This window comes from Stegodyphus dumicola, chromosome X2 (genome assembly GCF_044657685.1).
Source record: "Stegodyphus dumicola isolate Sdum_Otavi_A_Nest chromosome X2, ASM4465768v1".
In the NCBI taxonomy this organism is placed as follows: Eukaryota; Metazoa; Arthropoda; class Arachnida; order Araneae; family Eresidae; genus Stegodyphus; species Stegodyphus dumicola.
The window spans coordinates 41,378,580-41,397,475 of record NC_140781.1 but is presented as its reverse complement, the minus strand read 5'-3'; the positions used below and the strand labels follow the sequence as shown (position 1 = coordinate 41,397,475).

Below are 18,896 nucleotides of genomic sequence, written 5' to 3'. Positions count from 1 at the left end.
GTGCTTTTTGTTTGGGGGGATTCTGATTATTTTTAAAACTTCAAAAAAAAAAAAAAAAAAAAAAAAAAAGAAAGAATGGAATGTAGTTGCTTCTGGAGAAGTTATTGTTTCTTCTCATACACTGGAGTGATGAGTCTTCATCATATATTGATAACAGCAGTCGTCTAGGCCGATTAAACATATTTTATTTATTGAGAAGCACATTCATAAATTCAACACCACCTTGTAAAGGCTGCAATCTGCACTACCGTTTCTGATCACATTTATACCCATCATGACGATACCATTGATGAAAGAGAGGAGCAGCAACGTTTTAGCAGGACAGCATGAAAGAGAAGGAATGCGACATGCCGAAAGCGAAAGCCCTGTCCAAAATGAATCGGCTTTAGCCTAGATAAATACCCATTGAATCAATAATCAGTTTTGGTTCACAGTCTTTTAGCCACTATTGGCAAAGTATATCGCGTCGTGAGCGCCACGCTAGACACATATGGACATGGACCAATTTTGAAATAACGCGTCTCAGAGCGAGCAGCTATCACCTTCAAAATGGAAAAGAAACAAACCAAAACGGAGAGTTACATACGCACAGAGAGAGAGAGATGAAGAAATGAGAAAAGTAAAAAAGATTATGAATCTCTTTTTCGATACACACTTGTAAAAGCTGTTATAGGCAAACAGGTAGTAAATAAATAAAAATGAACTTAAAAGTATAGTGTATTTTGAAAGTACCTAAATTAATGTCTCTCCCTCATGATCAAATTTTGCAGACAAATGATATATACAATTTTTGACATTTTTAATACTATGAGTAAAGGAATTCTGCCCTTCTGGAGTCATTCTATTTATAGTTAATATGGAAAATTTTTATCATTTTCTTCTGAAATACACAGCAAAGCTCTAATCGTAGGTATACATTAGCTCCAAAGAAAGGAAACATTGTTTAATAAATAATTAATAATAGCGAAATAAACAGCTGAGGTTAATTTAAATTAAAGAAAATAAAAGTCGGAAAATTTGCAAACTGAGCAACCTATTCAAGAGTAGAAAGTGGTGTCCGATAATCATGTAAATTTGGTCGCCTTCGCGCTGGGAACAAAATACCCATCGAAAATGACTTCTCGGTAGGGACAGGGGCATAGCCAGAGAGGGAAAAGAGAGATATCTGTCCTAGGGCGCAGCATCCAGGGTACGCCAAATTGATGTTGCGAATTTTAAAAATGAAATGTTTTCCATTTTTGGTAAACAGGAGGGAGCCTAAAATTTTCAATTGCTCCTAGGCACTGAAAACTCTAGCTACAGCTCACGGAATAGTGAAGAAAGGGAGAATGTTCTAGATATCGCGGTACAAAAGTCAAAAATCAGAATATTTCACTCCGAGCGAAGGAGTTTAAAAGATAAAATATATGAAACTCTTATGAAATTTTACAGTATTTAGGGAATAATTAAACTATCATTCTGCAGCCGATTTTATATCATATGACTTTAGAATTATCTTTTTATTAACTACACTGATATTCTAAGCGCTTAATAAAAATTATTATTTTGATGCATTATAAATTTCATGAAGTAGACAAACTGCGGCTATGAAGTTTTAAGGCTGAATTTATGAAAAGCTGAAATCTCTTTGAGTCATAACTATTTAACCTTCTGTGTACATTCATTCTTCCTGGTGCTATATAAGTTTTAACACTTTCGGAGAGTTTCTGAATTTTTTACAGAATTCAATTGTTGGAACACACTTCCATTACATTTTTCTGAAATACTGAAATGCTCTCAAAATCGTGTCCTTCAGTGTTAGATTTCCCTTCAAGTTACAGAAAGCAATTCGTATGTACCAAATCTTACGAGTAAGGTTGATGATAAAAAGTAGCTAAATTCTGTTTGAAATATGCTACATATGAAACACATCGAAGAAAAACTTCTTGTGTCTCGCTGTTTACTCACTGAATTAGTAATGGAAGATGATATTTGCATGAAGTCGAATCAGCAGTTCCTTTGAAACTTAGTTCTGCAAGTGGACGATATTTTAATGAAAGCAACTTATGATGGGCTAGTATTCACTACCACTAGTTATTATTTGGCAGTTTTACCCAGATTGGTTGAAAAAATTAGCATTAAAGGTCAAGAAACGTTCTGTGTGTGCGCCATTAAACACGAAATTAAGAAAATCGTACATTGTTTGCATATCTTTTCTTTTACACACTATACCAAATATATTTTTATAATATGAAATATAAATTTAAAATCTTAAAATTGCTAGTTTGGCCAAAACAATAAAGAACTGTTTTCAAAGTTCCATGCTGATCATGTTGATACTGACAACAGGCCACGACCCAATCATCCGGTTGTCAGTGGCATGATAAAAGTACAGCCAAAAAGATAAAGAATTTTCGCAGAAACTAAAAGGGAAGCAAACCAACATCCATGGTGTGCAAACTCAGCGCCGAGCTAATATCAACAGCGAAATTCTCCAAATACCTGAAGCATCAGATAAGGTTAAAAAACTGGGTTACACATGAGCTCATTGTACAGTAGCACATAAATTCTGGAAAACTCAATGTTCTTCGCAAAGATGAGGCTAGCCCTCTCTTTCTGCATCATACTGTTATGATTGATCAAAATTGGTTGTTTTATGTGTGCTGTAAGTAAACTTCACATTTAAGCTGTCATAATGCATTTCTGCTGCATAACCAAACTATTGAAAACAGGGCCTTAAAAACTTGCTGCATAATTATTATGTTTGAGAAACACCTCAATTTTCTTCTGGTGCAAGTTTTGGTTTAGCTTAGACTTTTGAAACCGCCAAATGTGAAGGAATGATTGCTTGTATAAGCAGTGGAAAATTACGTACTCAATGTTAAGACTAATTACGTAACTTGTTAGTCAAGTTATGTTTCAATATATTTTAGTGTTCATTTTCGTGTCGCCTCTTTGCTCTGTAGATTACTTGTTTCGAAATCTAGTTCAACATGTTTATGAAAAGTCAGTCCAAGAAGCAATGGTATGCTCAATTTTGATATTGTTATTCAAATGAAAACATCAGGTCCCAAATAAATGCTTTCCCAATCAGTCACTATTCGCAGAGATAAATCCCAACACCTTAAAAATATGGAATTCGATACTGAGCGTTAGAAATGAGAACTGAGACCGTTTGGCTACTACATTTAAGAGGGTGTTTTCAAATTCATCTAATTAACATTTAACTATAACAGTTATGCAACAAACTACTAGAAGGTTGGCTCATATGTCATCAAATGCAGCTATAACTGTCAAGTTGTGGATATGTATTCACTTTGCACAGAATAACAGTCACAGATAGCCATCCAAAACCTGAGCAAAATCACGAATAGGACTACAACTTGAATAGAACTGAACAGAAACTATCACCAAACTGTGAGATTTATCACCAGTAATGGAAGTGTGACGTCCCAATTCATTCATAAATCTTCGCCTTTGTTTTATGCAAACTTGATTAATTCTCGATATGTAGGTTTAACTTTTGTAGAAAGCGATGCAAGTTAACTGCTAGTTATCTGTTTCTCAGACGAAAAAAAATTATCAAAAATTTAGGACGTAATTTCAATGGAAAAGCATGCAGTAGAGTATTTTCTAGGTTGCAGGATCAAGAAAAATACATCTTATGTGAAAAAAGATAAACATTGTGCAACATGAAAAATTATGACAAGAGATTTAAGTTTCTTATATGTTATGGCCGCAACTTATGTATGCTGAATATCTAATTAAAGAGCAATCTATTTCTTCAAATTTTTGGTGGAATAAGTAAATGTGGCATATGCAGACACTTCCTGTGCTATAAGAGCACTATAACTACTGAAAGGTCATTATTTGTCCTAGATAAAAGTTCCTATATGAAGCCAATGAAGACCAAAGAGCCATTCTCACTGTGGTTTATCCGAGTTAATGGAGACATCTGGCATAGCCGACACAGCTCTAAAATCTCGTAGCAGAGCGAGTTGAAAAATCAGAACTTTGCATGTAGTGCAGTTAAGCAAACACATGGAACTGGACTCCATTAACTCAGATAAGTCTCAGTGTGAATGACCCTTAAGAGTTCCATTATCAATAGATAAATAAGTACTCAACCAGCAAATAACCCATGTAACCCAGGGCTGTGTCACCATGTCACCGCTTTGTTGATTCAACTTCTCTACAGTCATGGATTCCATTTATCAGCATGGTCTAAAGACAGGCTTTCTTTTCTTATTCCTATAACTTTAAGGCTATACTAATTTTTTTAATATCCTATAGTATACACATTCAGTGTTGTGATTGTTTCTTCATGGTGATGATAAGAGCAGATTATTTTTTATCTGAATTCATACTACATTAATTCTTTGTGGTAAACACAGAAAATTTATAAGTTGTAAATGTATAATGCTAACCTTTAAGTGGTAGACACATTATACATAATTCATACATCTATATAGTTTGTAATCAAGTTCAGCTACTGGTTCATTTCTTTGGATAAAGGAAACAAGAGCTATATGCCTAAGGAAGGGATACCTTCAGTTGACCATAATCTGAACTTCGATTAAACTACCAGTTCAATGAGGAAACAAAGTTCTGCAATCTCCTTTCCATAACTATGCCATATACGATCATCTTTAGGAAGCACTACCAAACTATGGAGCTTTTCAACAGAAAGACAGGAGCACAATGCTTATTCTGATCTTGGCATATTACATCACTCAAGTGCATATATATTCAGTTTGTTTACAGATTAAGGTCAATTTTTTTTTTAAGTAGATGGGAGGCAAAAAGTTTAATAACTATGTTTGTATTAGGACTGCATTATTTAATTCAAGCAAAGCATACAAGGGCTGTCATTTGGTTTAGACAGAAAAAATGTGAATAAGATAAGATGGCAAAATGCAACACTAGTTTTCTAGACTGAATAAAATAAAAGCCTAAAAATATCTGATGTCACTTTATTGAAAAGGACTTCCACAAATGATTTTTTTATACCTTATTTTCATTACATTTGAAACATGACATTTTTATGAAATAGCTGACTAAATTTTAGTTTATTTACAATCAGAAAAAAATCAAGAAATATGTGGGCCCCCAATGGTTACGAGTTCTGAGCCCTATAAGAGTAGCTGTAGTAATACAATATATACAAACATGCATACGTACATAAAAAATGTGAAGATACAAGCATGCATCCCTAAGCCATGGAACTGATATAATCATGATGCATTCAGAAGCCTGGTGACTGTTCACTGCTGCATGTGATAGTTTTAATAAAATAAATATAAAATGAAATTTGATTGTCTACCAGAACATGCATTTCAAGTAAAACTTTTTCTTTGATCTGAAAGCTTATGATATTAATTTATGAGCTAGTATTAAGCTGATAAGCTTATTTTTACAGCAAACAGCATTAATGAGCTAGTTATAACAATAATACATATAAGTCAAAAAGATTATGGGGGAATAAAAAGCAAATGACAGGATGCACTGCAGCTATTGTGGCAGTTAATGCTATATACAGAATAACAATAAAAAATGATGTAAGAGTCGGATGACCATGGCAGATATGACTGAGAAAGTGATTTAAATTCCTTTTACTGAAGAAAATGAAAATGCCAGCAGTTAACACGTACACAATAAAATCTTTTCATCTTGAAATTAATTTTTATATTGACAGTATTATTATTAGTAAAAAGCCATTTTGAGATCTTATAATTTGAAGGCCCCTGGTAGCTGCTGGATTTGCTGACATATTAATATATATTTGTTCACAATTTTTATAGATTGATTTAGTAATAAAAAGCATAAGTTGACAGCTCATGATAATTTAGAATTTAAAACAAATGAAAGAAGCAGTATTTTGGAGAATTCAACATATTTTTTTTTTAAAAAGAAATAAGTCAATTAAAACATAAGATATCTTTAAAAAGTCAGATGTTTAAGATACAATTTTATAATTTATCAAGTTTCATTCCATGCTTTAAAACTCATTCAAAGCCTCAGATTTATAGATGCAATTTTTGATGACTGTGACAATCTTTCAAATTTTGCATTACACAAAACTTTAAAAAATAATAAATAAATAAATAAAATATTAAATTACAATCTTACATCAAAATTTACAGCAGCACTAAAATAAATGCCCAAATACTCATGTTATTTAAAATATAGGACAAAAACCGCTTTAAAATTTATTTACAAGAACACATTAGGTTACATCACAGAGGGGGGACTATAAAATTTAACATTATTCACATTTAAAAAATATGAGGTCACTGAAAGTCAGCAAAATTTTACAATAAGAATGATCAAACATAATGGCACATTTTAATTCCTTGAAAATGTCTGTTATTTTGAAAAATATAACAGTCACAATTAAAAATTTAACATTATTATCTTAAAATTTTTTCTTGTTTGAGGCTGCTTGATTGCACTTAATCATAAATAATTCAACACTTATTTTTTCAATAATAAGTTACACTTGAAAAATTCTACAGCATTTACAGACAAATTTATCTTAAAGCTCAACAAGAAACTGAACAAAGATATCACACATCCTTTAAGGATAAATAAAATGAATATACTCAAAAATTTGTATCACTTCATTGCTTAATAAATAAAGCAAGTAAGAAATCACATACGAGTAAAATACAAATAAACACAAAATGCAGTACTTAATATTAGTCTGTAATTATTCTCAACCTTTTCATTCACCTCTTTTACAATAAAAAAGTTATCACACTAACATAAAAGTACTATTGAATATTACCTCCATTATTATTAATATACAGTCAAAAGTCGTTAATCCGGTCTCGTCGGGACTTCGGATTATTGATTTTTTCGGATTACAGATCATCAGTTTAAATCTGGTAAGATGGCATGCAGAAATTATAAGATTAAAAATATGAAACCGTAATTTATGAAATAAAGAACAATTATGATCTAAACGGTATCAACATTTACAAAAAAAAAAAAGCTTAATATTTATTTGTTTACTTTATTAAACATTTCTTTCAATGTAAGTTGTTTAAGTTGCTTCGTTTTATGTGATAATACTTTCTCTTTAATTCTATAAACAGACATAATTTCTTGTTCAGTTACAAAGTTCCGCTGTTCAAGTCCTATAATTGCTGTGTCGAGAATATCGACTAATTTGTCAATCGAAATTTTTTCGTTTTCAATAACCTCTGCGTCACTTTCTTCAGTATCGGAAGCGAATTATAATGATGAGGAATTTGATTTAAATCATATCAAAGACAGAGTACATCGAGATGAAATACTACATTTAGTAAGGAATTATAATCCAAAAAAATAAAAAATAAAATAAAAACATCTGCCCTGAAGATAAGGATAGTGCTGACAGATCAACTTCCAATTCTTTGTGCGCTGCGGCGTTCCCCCCCGCCGCAGAGCAGCGTGGAATTGATAAACATATTTCGGAATGGTTAGAGAAACGAAGGATATGCCTTTATCCATTTTTTGCAGCAATTCCACTTTTTGTTTAATGGACTTTGAAATATACCTTTGCTTTGTAGATCCTTTACATATTAGTAAATATATATCGGAAATTCTATTTGACATAATCGAAAGTTCAAGCTTACTTTTATAAAATTGCTCTAACAGTCTGCAAAAAATAATAAGCTGAATCCAATTCGAAGATTAAGGAACAACGCAATCTGCAACATTAACTGAATTAAATAATTTTAGCTTAGCTTATACCGTCTGTTATACATTAAACGTGCATTCGTAAACGTATTATGCGCATGTGCACACGCATATTCGCAGCCGTAAACATCTTATGCTTCCGGATTATGGGTGTCCGAATTAACGACTTTTGACTGTATACGTAAACTGAAGAATGATATTTTATATCACTTTTAATTAAGAATTTTTTTCTTAAATTATACTTTAGGAAACAAAAGCAAAAGATTCATCTAAATATTTGAAAATAAACAGGAAAAGACATCCAAAACATTCAATATTTCACCTGCTTGGCATTAGATATGAGACCGACAGGAATTTTCAGCCCAAATCACCATGCACTATTCATTTGTTTATGAATACAGAGTCCATGAATTAGATGAATAAATTTAACATTACCATAACATTTAAAACACTAAAATCTTTTTTAAAAAAATTCTTTAAAAAATCAAACATACATCTGCTGAGAATCATTTTCTTATAAAGATTATTTTAATTTGTACTACATTTGTAAAAAAGAATAAAAACTATTAAAACATATCCAGAAGTTAAATAGTTGCATAATACATAATTGCAATACAGTAAATTTAAAAACCATGTTGATTGTAACAAATACTGATTTTATAATTACACAGATAAAGCACATTAAGCTCTGAAGTGATTATCCAGATACAGACCATGCAGATTATTGATTAAAATAAAAAACAGAATTTGTCCATCTCATGACTAAAATTCATTAGCATATGCTCTTTTACACTTCACATGAAACAAGATGGTGTGGCAATTGAAGAAGCAGCACACAATTGCCATGAAAAGGCAATTGAAGAAGCACACAATTTAAAATTAATATAAACACATATAATATATATATAAATTTACAATAACATAAAAATAAAGGAAAAATATAATAAATCAGTGGCCAAATTGTGCACCAAAAGCTGCTGCAATTTAGAGGCAATAATTAAAAAAATAATATGAAATTCAAAAATTACATTCCTTGGGCAACTAACCCCCTGATGAAGATGTCATAAGAAATGTAAAATCGTTTAATATTTTATAAATTTTGTTTCACTCTTTCATCAGGTTTATAGAAGGGTTCTTCACATTATTTTGATCAATTTTTTTTTAAAGCCCAAAGGGGCAATTTGCCCAGAAGAGCTGTTAATTTCATTTTGGCATTTTTCGTCGGTTAACTGTCAGTGTCAGTTGACTTTTCAAATTGTTACCACCAAATATTAGAGCTCTGCATTATATTAAAAAAATAAATAATGAAGAATCTGCATGAATGTATGTATGTTTCTCGCACTGTGAAGAAACAACAGTACTTAGAGACATCCAATTCTGAATAATTTAGTCCTCCATTCGAATATGGGCATTTGGAAGCCCCACTGTACGGAAAAATTTTTTTATCTCCAGAGCACGAAACTGTGGATCGTATATTCTAAAAATATGCTCTTTTAAATATTTTGTGATATTACTGTCGAATTTTATGCTTTAAGTTCGAAGAACATGATATTTAACAAGTAAGGGTAATACACAAAATATTAAAAAAAGTCCCTTTGGGCATAATATAAAATCTGAAAGCTTTCAGATTTTTATTTTATTTTAGCTTTGCTGTATCTGAATATATTTTTTGAATTTGTCATCTATTTTAAATTTTACTACAAAATTATTTACATTTAAAAAATGTTTTCACTCATATCAAAATTTTGTTTGTAAATATGACTTCAATTTGCTTTTAATTTCAATTTATACACACACATATATGTATACACACTGATGAGTCAAAATATTATCACTACTCTCATATATTTCAATGAACATGTCTGGCTGATGTGGAGGGCCTGTTATTAAGTAGGAATGGTACTAAACTGCTGCTACAGAAGGTAAAGAACTATTCTTGCACTTACTTTTGCGAGTGAAGGGAAAGGCTGCTAATCTAAGCGAATTTGATATTGTAATTGATTGTAATTGCCGGAAGACTCGGGACGTGCATCTATGAAACTGCATGATTGGTAGCTTGTTCACAATCTGCCATTATTAGTATTTATGCAAAGTGGATACATGACAGTGAAACCAGCCACAGATGTCAGTGTCAGATGTTAACCTGTCATCAAAGAAAAAGGGTGTCTGAGATTGTCGTGCTTGGAACAGCAAAATTGGCTCCAGACAGTGGCTCAGCTGACAGCACAATACAATGCAGGTCCAAGTGCACGTGTTTTGGAACACACAGTTCATTGGACACTGTTGAATATAGGACTGCGCAGCACAGGTCCCACTCATGTGCCTCTGTTGACCAAGCATCATTCGTCAACTACATCTACAATGGGCCCGGGAACATCAAAACTGGACAATGGATAAGTGGAAGACAGTTGCCTGGTCGGATGAATCACAATTTCTTATTCATCATGTCAACAGTCATGTCTGTGAACAGTTGCTTTCCCCTGTACAGCAGGTCATGCACTGTTTGCTGGTGGTGGTGGTATGATTTGGGGGATGTTCTCATGGGCAATTCTGGGACCCTTACTTGTGGTAGAACAGACCATGGAAGCTGCAGACTATCTCAACATAACTGTGGATCAGCTCCACCCTTGCACTGTATCTGTTTTCCTAACTATAAATGGAATCTTCCAGCAGGACAACGTCCCTTGTCACAGAGCTCAGATTGTGTTGGAGTGGTTTGAGAAGCATGACGATGAATTCCAATTAAATACCTTGCCAGCTAACTTGCTGGATCTTAAACCAATACAGCACATTTGGGATGTCATGGATTGGCAGCTCAGAGCTCAAACACCACCATTGGAATATATAGACTTTGTGTGACTGCTGCTTAGACATTTGGTACAACCTATCTCCAGTCATCTGCCAAGAACTTAAGGCATCCATGCCGGGACGAGTCGCAGTTGTTATGCACATGAAAGGATGCAAAATGCGTTTTCAAGTAAGTGGTTATAGTGTTTTGGCTCTTCAGTGTATATATACATACCCCCTATACATACCAAGATATAGAGGTACACAATTTAAACTGAAATGTTATAATAATATTTCTATGAAACTCACAAGTGTAAAGTAGAAATGAATTTTAAAATATTGTATGTGGGGAGTTATATGTCACATAATTCTAACAAGATGACTTATTTCAATGTGATTTCAGTAAATACCTTGTAAAAATAAAATAATTGACAATGTCTACAGCTATTCTTTAGAGCTAAAAGATCTAAAACACCTTATATTATCTCTGTTTTCCACATTAATTTATCCATGCACACAGAGAAAAAGCACCCATTTCCCTTGAACTAACTGACTACACAAGGATTGCAGAATTCATACTGCATTTACATATACACTAAATAATTTCATTTACTATTTTTTGAAAAGCACTCTAAAAATTTAAACCATTTTCCTTTCCACACTAATTCCAATAAATTAGTAAAAATTTATTCTGATGAAACCAGGAAACCTTAATTGTTCAGCAGAGCAGTCTATTAATGATGTAAAAGTTCATATGAAACAAAAATTGCCATACAACACCTAATATAAGTAATGAAGAAATGTGCCAGTCTTATCTAATATGCATCATATCAATTGCAATAAATTTAATTTCTCAAAAAGGTAATTGTAATTACTACCTTACATTAGGAATTGTACAGCACAAAATCATTTTGTTAATGTACACATACGAATTATAAAAAATAAACTTAAAAAAAATGCAACTTCTTGCTCAGAAGAGCAAATAATATATGATAGATATGAAATTACATTACAAGCAGTTCTACAATCATTCATGAAAAGCAAACAGTGAATTAGATTGACAAGTTTTAAAAGTATATTTTATTAAAAAAATCTATAACTAAAATTCAAACTTATATTTTAAGGTAAATCATACTTCTGTCTTCACAATTAAATAATAAACTTAGATTCCTTTGTTTTCTTTTGCCTTTCCCATTTTGCAGAAATACAATGAAATGAACAGACAGATTTAAAATTAGGCAAAAAAAATTATCACAGATTTAAAAAATCCTTCTTGCTCCTGAAGATGATATTTTATTACGCTCAATATCAATCAAGTTTTACTCAAAATTAGGTCAATTTAAGGCTGCATTTTTGCCTAATTGTAAATTTTACTTTCATGTGTTTCTCTTCAAATAGATGAAGTATTTGATTTTGGCAGAACAGCTTATTCTCATACAGCATGGTAACACATTTCTTTTAAATTTGAAAGACTACAGTAACACATTCCTCACAAACTTCTGAATTCCTTACTACGAAAGTGCTAAAAATCTATTAAGCTTTAATATCTGTCTGGAAATAAATTTGTCCTTTTGAGCTATTTCAATATACAAAAATACAAGAAATTTAAATTTGATTGCACATTTAAAATAAAAACTGAAAACTTTAATGAAATACAGAAAAAAAGGGGGGAAAGAAAATTTCCCACCCACAAGCAGGAACATTTAAAGTTAAGTTACAAAACTTGAGTACCATGGCAGTGAATGCATAAATATGGTGTCTTTTCACTGTGTAATTTAACAGCAAATTACTTTCAAGAAACTTCCTTTGCCTAACAGGCAGCAGTTACCAATGTTCTATTACTATACTGCTTAAAAACTGACCAATGACTGCATAAATATCACTAAAAAAAATACAAACCACAAACATATATATCAGTGTATAATCCTACACAAGCATTGGCGTATAAATATATAAAAGAGTTATAAAATGGTCATTTTTTATATCAGTAATTCACGTCACATTTTGTTATTTACAAATAAAGAGATAGCAAATGATAAAAACCTAACAAATACTTTTTATAAATACTAAAATATAAATAATTTATAAAATTTCCAACAGAACTAATATGACTAATTGGGCAAGTTGTAACAAAAAATTAAAATAGCTCTACAGGTTCATAAAAACAGTAAAGTAAAAGCCTCATGAGCAATTCAATTCACATAGGAGAGTACAAATAATTCAAGAGAACATTTTTGGCACTTTTCAGGAAGTGGCAGCGAAGTAAAAATATTTTGTTTCAGTTTTACACACAATATGAAAATAAAAAAATGACTTATTTTTTCCTAGCCTTTTCAGCTTTCTTTTGCAGCTTTTCAAGAGCTTTCTGTTCTTTTTCATGAGCTTTCCTTTCTTTTTCCAGTAGTGCTTTCATTTCCTTCAGTTTCTTCTTGATTACTGACCTATCACTGCTGCTGTTAACACCAAGGGTCTATTGGGGAAAAAATAAAAACTTCATTATATGTATAAAAAAAGGTTGAACTTGAAATATATTTGCTTTTGATTTGCAAATAATTTTTCGTGCATTCTTCTCCCCCCTTTTTTTTGGGTGAAACTTAATTAGCATTTATTTAGTACATTGCTTCCGATTTACGGAATTGTTATTTTGTTTTCTTATTTGAGAATTCTTTTTATAATGTTAATTTTGCAGAAATTTTTGTTTTGCGATCATGTCACAGCAGATTATATCTTGATGATTACAATTAAAAAATGTTTATTGCATTTTTTCATGTCTTTTATTTAATAATTTTAATTAAATTAACATTGGTCTACCATACACAGTAGAGCAGCTACTACTTACTTATTTAAAAGGTAAGAAATTATTTTATTACCTTTTAAAATCTGAAAGTATCGAAGCTCTCATACATCCTGACAATTTAGTTTTGCCTACTTCAGTCTAAAAATAAGAGCTAGTAGATGAGTTTTGAGAGAGCATTTAATCAGGTACTTGAGGAATACATTCTTAGTCAACCGAAACTGATATGACACTCAAGATTGACAGGATGGCATGCCATATTTTCTTGCTTTGCAAACAGCTTATTGGCTATGATTATTTTGATATAGCAAAGCAAACCCGGCCTATCTACCTAAGTGAAGGGACACCTTTATGGAGGATTTTCTATGGCCACTAACTCATATTCCCATTACATGTAAGAAAAAAGCTATGACAAACATCCATGCAGACAGCCTGTTGGCCTGCATTCAAATTGCCTGTGTTCAGTCAAACTACCAGTATTTAACGGTCTTAACCCCTCAGCCACAAGTGACACAAGGCTATTCAGCTTGATATCTTTTATAATTATATGTATGTACAACACTGTCAGAGCTTCAGTTACCTAGCAGTTACTTTTGATTGAAAGATGGGCGTTCTAACTGAATAACATTACTTAAAAGACTGGTCGATGCTAGATGGGGTTGTGTATGATCTATCCTTATTATCTCTGAGAAGACCAGTTAAAAAATGTTAAGGCCCCTTTATAAACTAAACACAACTACTTCAGTCAAAAAATTAAGAGACTATACAACCCATTCAGAATTTAAGGATCTTTACGAGAGCCATCTGGATTACTCCAGTTCAGAAAATTTTATTTTGCACAGGGAAGGAATCTCTTTAGCTGCTAAAACACTATGCAAAACTGATGAAACACCCCCCTCTGGTGATTTTTTGAAACAGCATGCTAATGGACCGCATATACTTAAAACCCACTAGGGCTCCTTTAAAATAACTGTTTTTTGGTGCTCTACATTCTATGGCAATGAATACAATCAGAAGCAGATATGCTCTTGACACTTGGTTACCTTTCTTAAGCTGAGTTCACATTGGGCCGTTGAAGCAAAATGTGGCAACTTAGAAAAAAATGCTTTCCACATATGTCGATTCACACCAGGGTGGAAAATTTTGCTTTAAAAGTTGTCACACGTGCACCCTAGATGGCTTTTGACATCTAAATTTGGGGGAAAAAACGTGAATTTTCGTGTAGTATTTTGACTTTTTATAATTACCTTTTCTTAATTAAAATTAATTTAATTTCTGCTAGATTAAAACTTATTTTACTTCTTGCTTTATGTAAGACAAGCAGAATGCAGTGTTTTATATTAATATATGAAAGATGATTGCAGCAAGGAGATGGAAATAATTTAATTGAAGAAATGCACTTGAACACATTGTAATTTCTTTTAATTACTTTTGCAGGACACCTCATCATTTCAATGAATTTCTACCCCTCATTGAACCATTTATCCAAAAGCAGAACAATAATTTTTGTCAGAATATCACAGAAAAGAATCATTTGGAAGATAGGAAAAGGATACCCCCAAAAAAGGATCATTGTATATATATAATGCTGTATATAACTAATTTACTTACTGGTAGGATCCATAATGGATACTGGTAGGATCCATAATGCATAGAAGATTTCATCAGTTTTACAAAACTATGCTTTCATATAGAGTATTATCAGGTCTTATAGTGTTCAATGTGGTATGAACTAAAGGTTTTGCAAAATAAATCACATAATTTGACAGTTTTAGATTGTATGAGTTTTTCCATTTCTCAACAAATCAGTATTTTGTTTAGTGACTGGAAAAAAAATCATTCGAAAGTTTTTTGCTTACTATTTTCCCTTAAGTTTAAATTAACATTTATTTATTTCCTTCCTTCCTTCTTTTATTTTCCTAGTTTATATATATATATTTTTAATTTGTGTAAAATGCTTTTTGTTTCCCTATTTATTTAATTAATAGCTTTTACTTAGAAATTTCGGAAAAATTCTATATGCCCGTGGTAGATTCTATTTATGAATTTTGTTGAATGATAATTAAAAATTTGTAACTGCATAATGTATGAACTTCCCTTAATTGGTTTAAATAATGCAATAAAAAGAATATTTTGTTTAAATATATGTAGGATTTACCGCATTACTAAACTTAATATCATGCACATATTTTTTACCTTAAATGTAACTGTAATTATTCCAGTTGGTCATTTATGTATTAATGAAGAGCCATTACCTACAGGTTTATTTTATAAAAACACTTTTATATAAACCATATTGAAGGAACTGCATTTTACATAATACTTCTTTTCTGTGTTCAAAACTGAATTCCACAATTAGAAAGTTTGCTAATGCTCCCGCAAAAGTTCTTTAAATTTATGAAAAATTATCATCAAGATTAAACTTCTGGTTATGTTCATGTACGAGTTCTCCAAAAAATGATCATGCATGTTCAGAAAAACAAACATGAAACCATTAAAATGCTTAGAAGTATTTTAGTATAGAAGTATGCCTAGAAGCCTAATTTTTTTAAATTAGGTTAAAACAGAAACTTTATAGTAATACCAATATCGCTTTTGTTACTCTCATGTCAGCGAAATAGAATCAGATCATAATAGTCAGATCATCTTATGAATTATGCCAAAGGCTCATTGTCAAAAGAAGGATAATGCACACAACGCAAAGTGAAAGTTATGTTTAAAGTCAATGAAAATGTAATGCAAGCTTCTTGTGTCCCCCCCCCAAAAAAAGTCGCAGTAGATTAAAAAAAAAAAAAAAAAACTGGTGTATTTGTACCATCATGAAAGGTGGGAGAAAGCAAGGCCTGAACCCGCAATACAAGCCCCTTGCACCAGTTGAATTTTCTAATGAGCATGTTACCTCTGCGCTAAGGTGTCTCGCGGGAAACTATGTTTTCATACTTCACCTTTAGAAATTGAAGAACCGCTTGGGGTACTCTGAAAGTAGTGGTAAATTTTTTGGTAAATATTTTTTAACCCCTTAATTGCAGCGGAAAACATACAAGATTCATTTCCCAGCGCCACGGTTTTTCACACAGGTGTGCATAGTTATGTGATGTATTACGGGGAAAATAAATGCAAGTTTTACTTTCTAAAAATTGTTTACTTTCAAAAATTAAAGAATAAAAGAAAAAAAATAAATGCACAAAATTTTAATGTTTTGAGTAAAAGTATAATAAAAAGATGTAAGTATAATAAAAAAGATTCCTAAAATGGAGTATCGATCAGTTCATTTTTAGACCAGTAAAGTGTAAAGCAAGTTTTCAGTGTTATACCTTGTGAAGTCAGTATGCCTAAAAAAACATACATTTCTTCTGAACTGGTTGAATGCCATGATTTTGTTCTTGATTTTTCGTTTGCAAGGTGTTGGTTCATATATGCGTCTACAAAATGGTTAGTTTCAGTAACAATATGAAGCACGAGCAGTTCATCAAAAAAATAATTCAAAAAAGATAAATGGGTTTGAAACATCCGTTATATTTTTCTTTATTCCTGGAACCTACTACAAAAAGTAAATGAAAATGGAGGACACAGAATAAAAAAAATATGTTTTACTCAAACAACACCAGCCAATACCGCGCAGTCATTACTTTCACCGCTTTAGACACATCTCTCTCTCCAATTTCTCCCCACACTTCTCTGAAATAATATCCTCCTTCGCATACTTTGTCAAGGTCATTGTGGTGTTACATTCCAAAGCTTTGCGAATAATTTTACGGGTAACAGCTCAAAGAAAATGATAGTAGTTTGGAAGGGCAGTTAATGCCTCGGCTGAGCAAGGCGTATATATATGCCAGCGGCAGTTAAGGGGTTAAAAATACCAACTTCATTACAACACCAATACTGGTGAGGTTCGAATCCAAAATCTTTTCGAATCAAAACTCCAAAAGCTAACGTTTTATCAATTAGGCAACAAGAGCAACCTTAAATCGATTCTAAGAAAAATTCAAAATTTGGGATTTCAAAATATATCATTATTTTCTCATAACAATCTATTGCTTTAGACTATTCAGTAAAAATTACCAAGAATATATCATTTATGGTTAGTTATTAAGGTTTATTACTGCTAATAAACTTGAGCATTTTACTTTAAATAATTTATAAAGCTATTCTATTAGCATATGCATTTTTTATTATTATCTGACATTTTTATTAAGATTAGTCTATTTGACATTTCCCCCCCCCAAGAAGAATTTTTGAAAGTGCAATCATTTAAAAACTGCAGCATAAACTGGATATTTGAAACAAAGATGCCTGAAACTGATGCGTCAAGCAGTGAAAAGTTGAAGTTACGCCAACTAACGTGGTCTCCCGTCGTTTGAAAAATACCGCTTCTGATTGGTCAATGCGTTGGTGTGAACTGGGCTTTATACTGGTAGGATTCAAGCTAACAGTGTCAAAAGATGTAAAGCTGGAATTATCTGTAAGGCCACCTCCCACTAATTATCTCTTAGTAAACTCAAAACTACTTTTGATGATGAAGTAAAGGCTATATACGAGGGTAAGTTGAAAAATAAGTTTCCCCTATTGACTGTGATCAGAGTTGTGTATGAAAGTCAAAAAATAGAATGAGACATTAAAGATATGACATTTTTCCACATAGGTACCAAGTACATTGAGACATTTGTCATATCGCTTGATAAGCTTCAAAAAGCCCTCCAGGAAAAAATCAGGGCTTTGCATATGGAAGAAGCGTTGAACGGCTTGTTTCACTTCAGTATTGCTTCCAAAGCACCTTCCCCTGAGATCTTCAAAGCCGGAAACAGATGGAAGTCGCTTGGTGCAAGATCAGGACTGTATGGCGGATGGTGTAGGCGCTCCCAACCAAGAGTTGCAATATGGTTTTGCGTTGCCGTCGCCGAATGTGGTCTGGCATTGTCATCCAACAGCAGAACGCCAGATGTGAGAAGGCCAGGCCGCTTTTTCTGAATCGCCTCTTTCAATTTCGACAGGGTGTCACAGTAGCGCGTAGCATTGATGGTTCCAACCTCCAAAAAGTCCAGCAACAAAACTCCTTGGGCATCCCAGAAAACTGTGAGGAGCACTTTACCTGCAGAGGGAGTTGTCTTGAACTTCTTTCGGACAGGTGACGACGGATATTTCCACTCCATAGATGCGGCCTTCGATTCTGGCATGAAATGGCTTCCATATGCAAAGCCCTGATTTTTTCCTGGAGGGCTTTTTGAAGCTTATCAAGCGATATGACAAATGTCTCAATGTACTTGGTACCTATGTGGAAAAATAAAGGTATGTCATATCTTTAATGTCTCATTCTATTTTTTGACTTTCATACACAACTCTGACCACAGTCGACAGGGGAAACTTATTTTTCAACTTACCTACGTACATTGCTTTCACATTATATATATGTGTACTTCCTTGATCTTGATGAGCTCCTTACAAAGATTGGGATCTTGTCTAATTCTGGTTATTATAAATCAACACAAACCAGCAACTAGAGAGGAAGCTGAGAATAACAGATTTTCTTGAACTGCCTAAGCAGAGTAAAAGTATATACTCAATAGATTCCTTCCAAGTGTGGAATCTGTGGTAATGTCATAACTTGCCAACTAACAACATTCAAAGATCAGGAGATTTTTCTCAACAACAAAAA

The 18,896-nt window shown here is 32.4% G+C and overlaps 1 protein-coding gene across 1 annotated transcript in view; it reads right to left on the bottom strand.

Annotated features, from left to right (window-relative positions):
* Positions 1-4,936: 4,936 nt before the first annotated feature.
* Positions 4,937-18,896, bottom strand: part of LOC118201535 (uncharacterized) — a 205,154-nt gene continuing 191,194 nt past the window's right edge. The window contains exon 22 of the mRNA XM_085809493.1: positions 4,937-12,919. Within this exon, the coding sequence (XP_085665619.1) occupies positions 12,764-12,919 (156 nt within the window). The 3' untranslated portion in view covers positions 4,937-12,763. The remainder of the gene's footprint in view (positions 12,920-18,896) is intronic.